This window comes from Emys orbicularis, chromosome 6, assembly GCF_028017835.1.
Source record: "Emys orbicularis isolate rEmyOrb1 chromosome 6, rEmyOrb1.hap1, whole genome shotgun sequence".
Lineage (NCBI taxonomy): Eukaryota > Metazoa > Chordata > Testudines > Emydidae > Emys > Emys orbicularis.
In genome coordinates this window covers 95,208,890-95,224,439 of record NC_088688.1, presented here as the reverse complement: position 1 = coordinate 95,224,439, position 15,550 = coordinate 95,208,890, and the positions used below count along the sequence as shown (strand labels likewise).

The 15,550-nt window shown below is 43.2% G+C and overlaps 1 protein-coding gene across 1 annotated transcript; it reads left to right on the top strand.

The window, feature by feature from the left end:
- Positions 1 to 13,841: 13,841 nt before the first annotated feature.
- On the top strand, positions 13,842 to 15,550 carry TMEM252 (transmembrane protein 252). Its single transcript, XM_065406015.1, has 2 exons — positions 13,842 to 14,140; positions 15,265 to 15,550. The coding sequence occupies exons 1-2, from the start codon at positions 13,842 to 13,844 to the stop codon at positions 15,548 to 15,550; spliced, it is 585 nt and encodes a 194-aa protein (XP_065262087.1).

Genomic DNA, 15,550 nt, shown 5'->3' with positions numbered 1-15,550 from the left:
GTACTAATGATTTTGGCTCTCATTAAACAAACATTTTTTACTTTTTGTTCAGTGTTTTTCACCTTAATTCAAACCAGTGACTTTCAAGAGAAATGTAGTTGGTGTATTTTTATAAGACACTTCCCCCCAATGTACTGGAAGCATGTGCAATACAAACCATCAAGATTCTTAGATTCTTGTTTGAAAGTAGTTCTTGCCCTGTTTCTAAGAATCCCCAGGATTTAAATATCATAATCATAGGTGTGATATTAAGAAACAAGCAAACAGAGAAAGAACTATAGGGTCATAAACTATAGGGTCAGATTCCCCACCTTTACTCACATTGAGTAGTACCTTATTCTGCAACTAGTTCCACTGAGATCAATTGAACTACTCAGTGTAAGGCACTACTTGATCAGTGTAGATGGCAAAAATATGGCTTTATATTTTTATTTTTAATGTGGCAACCTAGAACTTGTGTTTTGACAGAGAGAAATGGAAATCGGACCTCCCTATTGTGCCCGGAACTCCCTCATTTTCTTTCAAATTCTTCTTTAATAACCTATTCTGCAAAGTGCACTAACAGCCTGCCAAAGAAAGAATGGTGCTACCTACATTATTTAAAAAACTGCATTGTTTTGTGATAAAGCCACTTTCTGGAGCCCTACCACACAATATATGAACCATATTGCTTGTCCTGTGTTGCCAATTCTTGTGATTTAATCACAAGTCTTGTGATATTTGGTGTTTTTAAAGCCTCAGCTCCTGGAGACATGTAATAATGTAAGAATCACAGCTTTCATGTTTTTTAAAAAAAGGAAGTTTCTGGCCTTCATGTTTGTGGAGTAAAGCTAGAAAACATGAACTGAAAGGCATAAAAATAAGAAGGCAAATAAAAAAGATCCAGAATGTATTATCTTTTAAAGTCTCGTGAGGTTTGGAACCTGACTCCTGTTTTTTTTAATTTTCAGGTTGACAATTCTCCTTGTCTGTTTACACCATAAACGTGGAGGGACAGGGACAAAATCTTTTTCACCTGTCTATTTTGTAAATTTCTCAATAAGTAACAAAATCAGTAAGGCATTATTTTCAAGTGAGTTCTTCCACCCCGTACTCCTTTCACCTACTGGCAGCACAACCTTAATACAGTTTGCTTTGTACAGTCCAGTCATATGTTCCAGAACATCAGCTAGGCCTTGTAATGTCATCATATCTTAATGGATGTGAAATAGTCCACTTTCAGTTTACAGCACTTAGTTTACTGAACACCACAAATTAAGTAGGTATCACTAAATTTGTTGAGTGGGACCCAACTTACTTGTGAAATATGTACCTGGCCTTAATATTGTTTGCATATACAAGAACCTAAATCCACTACAGCTGTGTACAAAAGGACCAGGCATTGATTGCTTCATGCTCTTACTTTGTTACTACTAAACTAAATCCATAGAGGAGGAGGAAGCAATACACACAATGAACTTTTAAATAAGCCACAAATTCCGCAATAATTGCAACTGTCAAATTATCCAGTAGAACATCCTGTTAAACGCTCGACTGCCAACTTCCTAAAGAGAAGTGCTTTTTGAGCTTTTGTCAGGTTGCCATTTGACCTTGGCCCTGGGCCAGTGCCACTCTGCAACACAGTATTAGCTTTTCTATTTCCCAACTGAACCTCATTAGGACTAACTTTTTTCCTGTTTTGTAGCACAGAAAAGTAGCCTCACCATCCAGCATGTAAAGTCAAGCTTCACTGTACAGCTTGAGGCTTTGCCAGTGAGATGGTTAACTGAAAAAAGGAGAGGGAGGGAGAGAAAGTGGAGGTTAGCATTAAAAAACAACAACAACCTCCCCCCAAACATCTGAAAGCAAGAAAAATCAGACCCTAATGGAAACAACTTTAAATCCCATGCCAGTCTCCCATCTTTTCTTCTTTGTTCTCTTCAGACCTATTTTGTAAGATGCACTACTTTTGAACCAAGGACTTTTCCCCAAGACCTCAAGTAAGTCTCTGTCCATAGGTTGTGGCGACCTTAACCTGGGAGGAGACACAGAACTTCCATGGTTTACAGGAATATGAAGGTCTGCAAATCTGAACCAGTGGAAAAGGAAGTTCACAGGAGCAATGTGCCCTTCCTAAGGCCCTTAGGAGATTCCCAGGAATGGGGCTCCCAGCCTATTGGCTTCCTGCTGCACCACCATGTAATTTGCTAGTCACAGCCGCACTCCTGAGAGGCCATCTACTATTCTGCAGGAGGGGACCCCTGGCACTGTGCATCTCCTAAGGTGAACAGGAAGGGAAACCTGCTCAATTTCACAGGTGTGGGCTCTCCTCCTTAGGACAACAGGAGAAACTGAGGGTGCCTTCTGCTCTTCCTTGTTTTGCAGAGGAGACCAGGGAGCAGGTGAGGGTAGAAAGCAGGTGTAACATGCCTGGAATAGCTCACAACCATGAGTGCCTACTTCAGGGAAGGCTGTCAAAAGCAGGGCAGATACCCCAAACTGGTGGTATGTTCTAGAATTAGATTTCACCAACCCAGTTCCAAATGTGAACTCCCAAAGTACTATGATAGTCTTATGGAGTCACAGACAGTCCCCTTAGACACTCCAGTCTATCTTGCCACTCAGGCAAGCTGGACTGCGTGATAAATGGTCACTTATACCAAAAATCACAAAATATTTAGTCCCAAGTCCCAAGAGACCAGTCACTCACGCAGGTTGATTTGCATCCTAGATCTCACACCAAAGACAACACTGATAGCCAATTCTATAATAAATTAACTAAAGGTTTGTAGCTAAGAAAAAGGAATAAGAGTTATTGAGATGTTCAAGCAGATAAAAATATATGCACAGGTGAGTCCCAGTCTATAATTTCAAAGGGTAGCAGAGATGTAGTTATCTGCCAGTTTCCCCAAAAGCCTTCTAGGGCTACCCAGAGTAACTCTGGAGAGTTCTGTCTTCTTGTTTGGTTATTCTGCCCTATTAGAATCCAAAGAGTCTAGAGATAAGATTTTTTCCCCCTTGTGACCATACTTATGGCTTCATCTCCCAGAAAAACAAGTTGACAGTTTGGCTACCCACCTGGGCTCTTACTTTGATGAGAGAGGGGAATGCTTTTAGAGTCTTTTGATCTATGATCATCACACACAATGTCCACTTGCTTTGAAATGCGCAGGAATTAGCACCTTCCTGTTACAGTCCTTCATTTGCATTACACGAGGCTTCTTTCTGTTTGGTGCATCACTTAGATACAGGGTATATACAATGTAGATGTTTGCTACTACATTCTAACAGGATACAGGTATATAAAAACAATGCATGCAACCTCCCATTAGTTTTCATGAGGTTTAAACACCAAACACATTCTAAAACATTTAACAGCCACTTTGATCTATACTAATACACAAATGAATTGACCTGACTTCCAGCTGTGAATTTGTCAGTTTTTAGCTGATGCTTATGGCCTTGGCCAGAGCTGGCACCAGTGTTACAGATGGCTCCTGCTTTGCATTGCACGAAGGAGTCCTAGGAGTGGTGCCTCATCTCGCCACTGTTGATACTCCCCTGTTACAAACCCATGTATGCTCCACCTTTCTGATGAGCTTTTCAAAGCTCAGGAGCATCCCAGTATGTTCTGCATGGTGGATGGGAACTTTCCAGTGTCTCCCTAACCATGCTGACTGACATTCCAATTGCAGCATCTAATAATTTTCTAAACCGGATTGTGAGTGTTCCAGATTTGGGTTTGTGCACTACTGCTCAACTAGATGGATCTAATCTGCCTCATTTTAGTTCTCTTAGTCAGCCCCTAGGATGTTATAAACAAATAAATACAAATTAGAAGAATTCTCTTACCTTGATGGCTTACTTTTCAGAGGGGCTGAGCATTCAACCCTACCTCCCCCTCCTGCTTTTGGACTTCAGAGAGAGCTGTAAGTGATCAGCAATTCTGAAAAATAAGAAATCAGGCCATTATTTTAAATTTCATTTTTAAATGGCTGATGCAATTCACTGCCATTCTGGTGAAGCAATTCTCTTCTGGCCTGAGACCCCTTACTGAAAGCTGAAGTGGAAAGGACGCTTTTACAGGATTTGGGGAGGATAAGGGGCAGGGTAAAATCATTAAGATGGAAAGTGAGAGTCCATTCACTGTATAGCATCAGTCTTCTTAAGCAACACTGGTTGCTTTCAACAAACAAAATATGACCAACCATTTTTACTGGTAGCATCAAAGAAACAACGCCATAGCAATTTTGTAATAATTAACTTATGATATATCCACAGAGGTATAATTTCTGTTTAATTTTATCACCTGCACATAAAGCAAACAGGTCAATAAGTGCAAGGTGGTGTCACCATCAAAATTATTGCTGCAAATATTGTATGTGATCGGAAGGACACCCAGTTCTGTAGATGATCTGAATTACAGTCATTATCTTAGCGATAGATAGAGGTCATAAACTATTCAATAGGTGTATTTACCTCCATGCGTTATCTGAAAGATCTGCACACTGTAAACAGCCAGGAGAAGGAGGAATTATTCAGCAATTTAGCAAAAAGGACATATAATAAAAGGAATAGGATGCAAATTAGAAAAGGAAAGTTTGGGCTGAATATCAGGAAAAACTTCATATTAGTATCTATTAAATCCATTAGCTTGTGGGGGGAAAAGCGTCCCATGGGACGTGGGGGAAGCACCAATACTGGAATATTTTAAACTGGACAAAACATTAGGTAAATTTACAATAAAGAACAATCCTGCACTAGCAGGGAACTGAACAAGTTGATTGAATAGATTATTAGATTGCATGTAACAATGTAGGTTAATAGGACAATAATAGCATTTTCCAGTCCTGAATGTCATATGGTTACTGTGCCAGGTACACCTACAGTTACACAGTTTAGGACAGCCCCATTATGGTTTTTTGAAGCTCCTGATTGTCTCACTGATCTCCACTCTCATCCTCAGGGTGTCAGCTAGTCAGTCTGCTGACTGTATCTGCAGCCATAATACAGGGTGACATACCCCTTTGATGCACAGATCACCACTTGTGCTGTGTCAGAGCTGGTCTAACTAGCCTAGGCATGCTCAACTTTGCTATACCAAAGGCCAAGTTAGCAACCTTCCAGGATCCCAGAAGCCACAACAAATATACATTTACATACAGCTTAAAATACAAAATAGATGTGTGCAAACCTCACCTTTGCTCTTCCTTGATGGAGCAATGGCTCCCTGGTGAGGAAATTCTTGTTGCTTGTGTTTGTCACCAATAAAACGGTGGAGATTTTTCAACATGAGCCTGATCAAGCAGTTACAGAGAGAGGGAAGGAGACACATTTTATGGTGCCATTTGGCTCTCAAGACACCTCATTGTGCCTCCCAGTGCAGCCAGGAAACCTTTTATGGGGCCCAAGAGATGCCCAATACAGCTATGGGGGCTAGATTCAAAGGGGGAATCAGACACCTGTAGACACCTACATTTCCACAGGTAAAGTTTCTGTTTGTGGGCATGCACAAAAACCTCTAAGCCCTGACACTGCAGAGCTGTTCCATGCACTGGTACACACCTACGCCCCAGTGGGATTAATAAATTAGGCATTCCTCCCCATCTTGTCCAATCTAGTAGGTATGCTCTGAAAATACCCCCCTACCCCCATACCAACAGCCTATTGGTTAGAGCACTCACCTGGCAGGTAGAGACCCAGGTTCAAATCCCTGCTCTGCAGTAGGGATATAAATGCAGGCTGTAGGGTCATGCTTGCTTTTCCTCTCTGGCTTAATGAAAATTTAATTATTTGGGCAAAGTGGAACATATTCAAGAGTAGAGATCGAGACACACACGCTGCAATACCCAATGCTCCAGAAGTTAAGGCACTCACCTAGGTGCTGGTAGACCTGGAGTCACATCTCTCCTTTTAAACAGGCAGAGTGGGGATTTGAACATGGGCCTCCCACAGGAATACCCCAACTCCTAAGCTATTAGGGAAGCATCACCACTGCCTCCTCCACCTTGGTTTTTCACAAGAAAGGAGTGACCTGCATTAGGCACCTAGCTCCAAGAGAGGCTTCCTGGCTATGAATCCTGAATGGAGAGTGGTGTCTCCCTCCAGCCCAGAATTAGGTATGTAGCTACCGGAGAAGGGTGGAGTTTATGCCTCATCCCTCTTCTGGGCGGAGTTTATGCCTCATCCCCATTTCCTACTGGCCAGTTAAGATGGCTCCCAGCTCATTTTGCTGACTTCTTGGGATCCCATTTTCAGGCGCCTAGCTCTCCCTGTGCATTGTATAAAGAGCCTCGTCACCTAACTCGGGGCTGCAAATTGCACTAAGCAGTAGCACACCCAAAAGTTAGGTGTTGCAATGCAGAACAATGCAACATCTATGTTCCCCTTGTGATCTAGCCCTCTATGTAGACATGTTCCTAGAACTATATTTGCCATGAACTAGCTTCTAGTTTGGGGCAGTGCTGTGTTTGGAGTCTTGTATAGCTATTGGTCTAGACACAAATGAGACAAATGGTGGTTTCTAAGCCTTTGAGGCCCTTCACAATTTAGCTCTGTCCTACTTAGCTGATCTACTATTTTACTGCAACACTAATCCCCACTTTCACTCTTCTGCTGTCGGCACCATTCACCAACCACCAGTCCTCAGCTCCCTGAAATGCCTCTGCAATGTTTCCAAACATCCCCTTATTGGTCTGGGAAAACTCCCTGGAAAATTCCGGCAAAGCCACTACCTTATCCACCTTAAGACTCACCTCTGCCATGATGCCAATGAAGCACTGCCAGATGAAAATGATGAGGTAGTAAATGAGCCGAGACTGCCTGCTTATTGTTTGAGAACTCGCTTGCTTTAACATTTCCTCATCTTCAACTCTCTGTCTCTTCCACCTGCTGTGTCTTGTGATAACCTAGACTGTTACTTGGGGGGGTGGGGGGGGAAGGACACGAAGGCCCAGATTTTGCAAGGTATTTAGGTGTTGCACTGCTCAGCCTTGCAAGGCCAAAGTGACGTAGACGGCGAAGGCCCATTTTCGAAAGTGGCTTAGGCACGTAGGAGCCAAAGTCCCATTGAAAATTTAAAAATATGGGCCATAATACCGGGACACTACCCAAAGCTGATTGAAATCTGATGCCAGGACACTTAGTACCTAGAACTGATTAACACCACACCTAATCAGAGCAATGAATTCAATTTTACTGCATACGATAAGGGATGCAGGAGATGACATGTTATTTTTGTGATATTATTTATATTACCCCTTATATACAGTGAAAACCTCTATTAGTGAGGTTGGCTTTGCCCCACCTGTTATAAACAGACTTTCACTAGGGCAGGAGAGAGCCCACCTAATGAGAGACCACCCATCCCCCTTCACCTATTAAGTGCAGTTGCAGGGGACACTGGCAACTCTCTGTGGGAGGCTAGGTGGCCACAACTTCACTCCACTGGAAAGTAGCAGTAGCAAGACTGTCTCCTTTTCACACTCGGCTGGGTGCAATTGCAGGGAGACCAGGATTCCGGGTTTCTTCTGCCATGGTATACTGGCAACTTCTCTTAATCTCTTCCTTTGCTCCGCTGAAGAAGGGGAGGTGATAGTCTCTTTGGAAGAATCATTTAGCACCTTTCTGGTAGGCGATAATTGCTGCAATCCAAGGATATTAACTGGAGTTGATTGGAACTAGCAAATGAATTTTCAAGCAGACTGAACTGTCACTATAAGCCAATGTAAGGATATTGAAATACACATTCAGGAAAAAGCAACAGAGGGTCCTGTGGCACCTTTAAGACTAACAGAAGTATTGGGAGCATAAGCTTTCGTGGGTGAATGCCCACTTCATCAGACGCAAGTAATGGAAATTTCCAGAGGCAGGTATAAATCAGTATGGAGATAACGAGGTTAGTTCAATCAGGGAGGGTGAGGTGCTCTGCTAGCAGTTAAGGTGTGAACACCAAGGGAGGAGAAACTGCTTTCTGTAGTTGGATAGCCATTCACAGTCTTTGCTTAATCCTGATCTGATGGTGTCAAATTTGCAAATGAACTGGAGCTCAGCAGTTTCTCTTTGGAGTCTGGTCCTGAAGTTTTTTTGCTGTAAGATGGCTACCTTTACATCTGCTATTGTTTGGCCAGGGAGGTTGAAGTGTTCTCCTACAGGTTTTTGTATATTGCCATTCCTGATGTCTGACTTGTGTCCATTTATCCTCTTGCGTAGTGACTGTCCAGTTTGGCCAATGTACATAGCAGAGGGGCATTGCTGGCACATGATGGCATATATAACATTGGTGGACGTGCAGGTGAATGAGCCAGTGATGTTGTAGCTGATCTGGTTAGGTCCTGTGATGGTGTTGCTGGTGTAGATATGTGGGCAGAGTTGGCATCGAGGTTTGTTGCATGGGTTGGTTCCTGAGTTAGAGTTGTTATGGTGTGGTGCGTGGTTGCTGGTGAGAATATGCTTAAGGTTGGCGGGTTGTCTGTGGGCGAGGACTGGCCTGCCTCCCAAGGTCTGTGAAAGAAAGGTTTCCTCAGATCCCACTGAGGAATACACTAAGAAACTGCACCGTCTACTCAGGACACTCCCTACACTAACACAGGAACAAATGAACATACCCTTAGAGCCCCGACCGGGGTTATTCTATCTACTACCCAAGATCCACAAACCTGGAAATCCTGGACGCCCCATCATCTCGGGCATTGGCACTCTCACTGAAGGACTGTCTGGATATGTGGACTCCCTACTCAGACCCTACGCCAACAGCACTCCCAGCTATCTCCGTGACACCACTGATTTCCTGAGAAAACTACAATGCATTGGTGACCTCCCAGAAAACACCATCCTAGCCACCATGGATGTAGAGGCTCTCTACACAAACATCCCACACACAGATGGAATACAAGCTGTCAGGAACAGTATCCCTGATGATGACACAGCACAACTTGTTGCTGAGCTCTGTGACTTTATCCTCACGCACAATTATTTCAAATTTGGTGACAATATATACCTCCAGACCAGTAGCACCACCATGGGCACCCGCATGGCCCCACAATATGCCAACATTTTTATGGCTGACCTGGAACAACGCTTCCTCAGCTCTCGTCCACTCACGCCCCTTCTCTACCTACGCTACATTGATGACATCTTCATCATCTGGACCCATGGGAAGGAGACCCTGGAAGAATTCCACCATGATTTCAACAGCTTCCACCCCACCATCAACCTCAGCCTGGACCAATCTACACGGGAGGTCCACTTCCTAGACACCACAGTACAAATAAGCGATGGCCACGTTAACACCACCCTATACCGAAAACCCACCGACTGCTACGCCTACCTTCATGCCTCCAGCTTCCACCCCGGACACACCACACGATCCATCGTCTACAGCCAAGCGCTGAGGTACAACCGCATCTGCTCCAACCCCTCAGACAGAGACCAACACCTACAAGATCTTCACCAAGCATTCTCAAAACTACGATACGCACACAAGGAAATAAAGAAACAAATCAACAGAGCCCGACGTGTACCCAGAAGCCTCCTGCTACAAGACAGGCCCAAAAAAGAAACCAACAGAACTCCACTGGCCATCACCTACAGTCCTCAGCGTAAACCTCTCCAATGCATCATCAGTGATCTACAACCCATCCTGGACAATGATCCCTCACTTTCACAGACCTTGGGAGGCAGGCCAGTCCTCGCCCACAGACAACCCGCCAACCTTAAGCATATTCTCACCAGCAACCACGCACCGCACCATAACAACTCTAACTCAGGAACCAACCCATGCAACAAACCTCGATGCCAACTCTGCCCACATATCTACACCAGCAACACCATCACAGGACCTAACCAGATCAGCTACAACATCACTGGCTCATTCACCTGCACGTCCACCAATGTTATATATGCCATCATGTGCCAGCAATGCCCCTCTACTATGTACATTGGCCAAACTGGACAGTCACTACGCAAGAGGATAAATGGACACAAGTCAGACATCAGGAATGGCAATATACAAAAACCTGTAGGAGAACACTTCAACCTCCCTGGCCACACAATAGCAGATGTAAAGGTAGCCATCTTACAGCAAAAAAAACTTCAGGACCAGACTCCAAAGAGAAACTGCTGAGCTCCAGTTCATTTGCAAATTTGACACCATCAGATCAGGATTAAACATAGACTGTGAATGGCTATCCAACTACAGAAGCAGTTTTTCCTCCCTTGGTGTTTACACCTCAACTGCTAGCAGAGCACCTCACCCTCCCTGATTGAACTAACCTTGTTATCTCCATACTGATTTATACCTGCCTCTGGAAATTTCCATTACTTGCGTCTGATGAAGTGGGCATTCACCCACGAAAGCTTATGCTCCAATACTTCTGTTAGTCTTAAAGGTGCCTCAGGACCCTCTGTTGCTTTTTACAGATTCAGACTAACACGGCTACCCCTCTGATACTTGACATTCAGGAAATTCACTCCACTTCCTTATAGGCAGAATTTCACTGCAACTGAGTTCATTATGAGCAAGTTCCACTATAAACCTTTCAACTACACTAAGGCAAATACCTAGCTGAACACTACAAGAAACATGTAAGCAACATTCAGAAGAACAATGTATAGTAGTTCGCTCTGATCAAAAAGGTGGGAAAAATAACATGTCATTCCCTTCAGATAAGCAGAATTCTGAGTTCAAATTTCAAGGTAATTTATTTTTATTTCACAGGAAATAACTCAGATTCCTGTGCTAAGATCCTTATATCAACAATTAACAAGCAAGAACACTGCTTATGTATTTGTTTTATTCTATGTTGTAAGTTTTGCTAAAATATTTATTAAAATGTGTGAAAAACACAGTGTATCTTTACTGGAAAGTTAGCTTGAGTGATCTACACTTGAATTATTTCTCTGTTTGCCTAGCTTGAGTGAGAGCAGTCACATGGCAGAATAATACTTGAGTTGCTTTAATGCCCTGTATCCGCACTGCCACTCTACTCACTTGTGCTGTCTGCTGTGGGCGCATCCCATCGTTCTTAGCATTGCAGTAAACTGAGCCATGCTAGGAATTTTTTGCAGTGTAACGTGGGAGCACTTGTCTGTCCTGTCTGTGCACATGGGCGAAACTGGTGTTAGCCTGACACCGCAACTGAATCAGTTCTAGTTTGACATCAGTTCCACAAGTTTTTCCCAACTGGTAGCAGCGTGAGGATCTAACTTGGAGGAACCTATACCAAATGCGGGCTCCACTGCAACTCTCATTCTGGCAACAGGAGGAAGATACAGGGTGTGAGATGCAGTGGCAGGCATTTCAGCAATGGCTTGACATCGTGGGAAAGAGGTGGTATGCTTTGTTAAGAAGAGCACATAAGCTGCATGCAGAACTGGAGGAGTTTTTATTGGGTGAAGTTTTTAGTGGGTGATGAAGCCCCCCTTATAATGACTGGCAGTTCTGGAGTAGGACCACAAGCTCAGAATAGTGGAACTGCATTGTCATGCAGACCTGGGATGATTAGCAGTGGACGCAGAACTTCTGTACAAGCAAGACCACATTCCTGGAGAAGTGTCAGGCTCTTCAGCACCAGGACACACAGGTGAGAGGGTGCCATAACAGTTCCAAAACAGGTGGCTATTGCTATCTGGAATCTGGCCACCCCAGATTGTTACAGATCAGTTTGGTTTTGGCGAGTTAATTGTTGGTTCTGACGGAGGAGGTTTGCTGTACAATTATTACTTTGTTTCTTCTATGGGGAGTGAAGGTGATGTCCAGGCTAGATGAATAGGAAGAGAGCAAGAAAATATGACTATGGGGAATTGTGGGAAGGCATTGGAAGACTGGCAGCACTCCAGTGACACTAGCCTGCATTCACGTTACTGAGTGGTCATGTTAGCAGGCCAATTGTGCCAACCAACTTGAGTTAATAGCGCCACCGCACTTGAGTGTGGGGTTTTTGTGTGTGGATGGGGGTTGAGTTAACAGGAAGATTCGCGTTATAACATGAGTTAACTTTGCAGTAAAAACTGGCCCCAACAGCTCTTTATGTGAATGCTTTGCTCTGTTAAGACAGGCTTTTGCCAACTTTTGCTGTATGGTCCCTTTGGTATCACAGAAAATGAAAAGGTGACCAACCTCAAAACACCTTCTCACAGTTGGTAGAAAAATCTGCTGCACTCACTTGTTTGGGGGCTGGTTCCATTGAGTAGATGCACTGATACAGCGGAAGAGGGCTAAAAAGTACATTTTTCACCAGAATGTAATGCAACTTTGTGACAAAATAAACAAATAAGCATATTATTTATCAAGAGTCCCTAGCAAAATGTTTGAGGTGGTGCCCACACAGGTAAAATACAATGCTAATAAATAATCATAATTAAACCACTAAACAATACTTGAATAGAGTCACAGGGTGAGATTGTGTGCTGTGCCTCCAGGAAGGGGTGAGGCAAAGGTGACCTTTGTGCCTTTGGGGTCCTGGGCTGGTCAGACGGCAAAACAACCCAGAGTAATTTAGGAAGCCACAAGAGCTACTGTAATTTGTCACCTACTTGGGCAGCCCATGGAGGTGTGCAGAATGGTCACAGTGGCATGTGCTATGGCCCCTCCTCTATCCAATATGCCCCTTTCTCCCCACTGGCATGGCCCCTGTGCCAGGACTTGTGAGGCTTTTATGACCCCTATATACCATGGCAGTGGCGTACAGGGGCTTTAGTGGAAGAAAGAATCACTCTCATAGACTTAAGGCCAGAAGGGATCCATATGATCATCTAGTGTGACAGGCCATAGAATTACACCCACTAATTCCTGCATTGAACCCAGCGGTGGCTGAACTAAAGCCTATCTTTTAGAATGACATTGTTTTGACACTAAGTGGGAAAGAGTTGACTACATTTCTTGGTACGGTATGGTTAATTCTCCTCCCCACTGAAAGACAAAGTGGCATTATTAAACAAATGGAGTTCTGATTATGGAGTTTGTTTTGCCATGTTAAATATTAGCCGGTATGCTTGTAGGGACAGGGACAATGAGCGACATTTTCAACAGTTTTGGGGGCTTAAATATGCAGATAGGTGCCCACTGGCATTTTCTAAAGCACCTGGATGATTTCAGTGGGTGTTAGGGGCCTAGGAGCTTTTGAAAATCCCACTAGGTGCCTATCTGCATCTTGACGCACCTAAATACCTTTAAAAATAGGCTCCTAAGTCAATAGCTGGTGCTGGGAGAAAGAAGACAGAGTAAAGAAAAAATAATCAACATGGAGCTGAATTTGGGGAAGAGGAGAAGAACCAAACTTAGAACCACCCTTAGACTGTTTTGTTGAATTTGTGTAATTTTTATTGATCATTGATGTTCCTGGTGTGGAAACTAGAAAGTGAGCTATAAGAAATGCCACAGTTATTTAACATTCAGTTGGAAAGAGTGAAAGAAAGAATTCATAATCAGTAGACACACATTTTTTCTTCAAGCTTTTAACAGAGAATTAGGAACAATGAAGGTTTTTTGTTTTTTTTAAAGAAACCTTCAGTGCTAGAAAGCATTGCCCCAAAGCTGGCAAGGTTGGTGGTTTCTATTCAAACCCAAACCCTAATGTTTAACTCATTGAGAAGCATAGTATGCAACAATGGTTTTCAAAGCTTACACTGGCAAAGAAATGACACAGGAAGAATTTTTCCCTCCTCTTAAAGCAGCCTTATAATTATAAATTAATCCCTAAAGATATTATGGTGACTTCGATGAGTTAATGAGTATCGTATAACTGCCTGCTTCTCTTAATTGTCCAAAGGCCAGTTTATCCTGGAGTGCATAAAACCTTGACGAATGCAGATACGAAGCATAGCGGAGAGAGGAAGTGTGAGCGTGAGAGAGAAAGAACTAGATGCTGTGTTTAACCATGAAGATGCCAAAAACGTTTTTCTCTCTCTTTCGTATCTTTGTGCTCTTAACTGGCTTCTCAATTATTTGCATGGGAGCCTTTTGCATTTCCACAGGTTCCTCTTTGTGCAGATGTGGGAATAATCTGCCCATTGCTTATTCTCTGTTACCTTTGGGGTTCTTACTCCTTGTGACTGGGATTTTCTGGAGCACGTACCATGAAGTCAGAAAAAACAAAAACCTGTTCTATATTTTCCAGAGAAATCCCAGCCATAGAGAAATGCACATCAACACCATAGACAGGTATGTACTGCAATGTATGTGGGGGCAAACTGGGTGTTGCATTTTGTAAATGTATCCTCAAGGGAAATAAATGACATAGCATTATATCAAAGAAAAGTAACCTGCAGCTAGTAGAAGACTTTTTATTCTATTTGTATGGGCACAGAACAGGAGCCTGAACGTTTCATATGCAGTGGATTGCAGTTAGGACAGTAACAGCAGCAGTTTAGGTGATACAATCAATGTACAGGATATATTCCCGAAAAACTATTCTTAGTGATTACACATACTGGGAAAACTTCCTGGGGAAAACAGGCACAACTCCATTGGCTGCAGTGGAATTACTCCAGGAGCACAGCTGGCCCAGTTGTATCACCGTAATCGACAACAATGGCTGTGCCAGCGTTTTGGTATTGCTCCTCAGCACAGTCTTTCCAGGGAGGCCAAAACACTGGAATGATTCACAATTCCCTATATGGTCTATGCTTGAGGTTTCTGTGTAAATATCTCTGCTATTTCTGAGTGAAGTCTGATGCTTTCCAATAGACAATTTCTTAAACTGGTTGGCCCTAGGCCTGGCAAAATTTGTAACAGGGTCTTTGGATACAAATGACTCTTGCTGTCTGTTGTGGTAACACCACCATAAACACTGACAATAGGTGCTGTAACAGCTCTATAAATACATCGCATCACAAACCCTGGTTAGATAACCAGGACAATACGGATAGCACTTAAAAATTTGTGGAGAGCGGAAAATAATCACCATGCAATCAACTTTGGCAGGAAATATACTCCCTTTTCAAATCCGAGTGCCCTTTAGGGCAGCTGCTGTACTATAGACAATCGGTGGGTGATATTTGCATGACAGTCAGGAAACCTTGTCAATTAAATTCACTTTTGAGGCTGATATTGAAAATTATTTTAATGGCACACTTTAGAGAAAGTCACAGGATGCTAGATCAGCAGATCTGTTTCATATGTTTCCAGCTGATCTATTCCTTCTTAGCCAGATTTCATGATTTCAGTTTATATTTTAAACCTCAGATAAACTGTGACAAGGTGACAAAAGCAAACATATCTAACCAGGCCCAGCTCATATAAATCTCTTCTAACTAGTGAATCTTTTTGGTGTGATTATTTTTCAGGCCTGATTTCTACCCTCCGTGCTATGAAGATAGCACTGATCCGGGAAAACAGACTTTCCCAATACCACTCTCCATTTCAGCAAGAGAGGAAGAGATCTACAACATCCCTCCGCCACTGTATACTGAAAGCAGCATGGAATTCATAGATGAAACCAGCCTTCAGGAGGAACAACCACCATCATACGAAATGTCTGTGCAGCAGCAGCAGCCAACAGCCGAGCATGACTCAAATACAGAAGGAGTTTCAGGCACTTGTCATGCACCCATGCCAGGAGTCAGTTGCTAA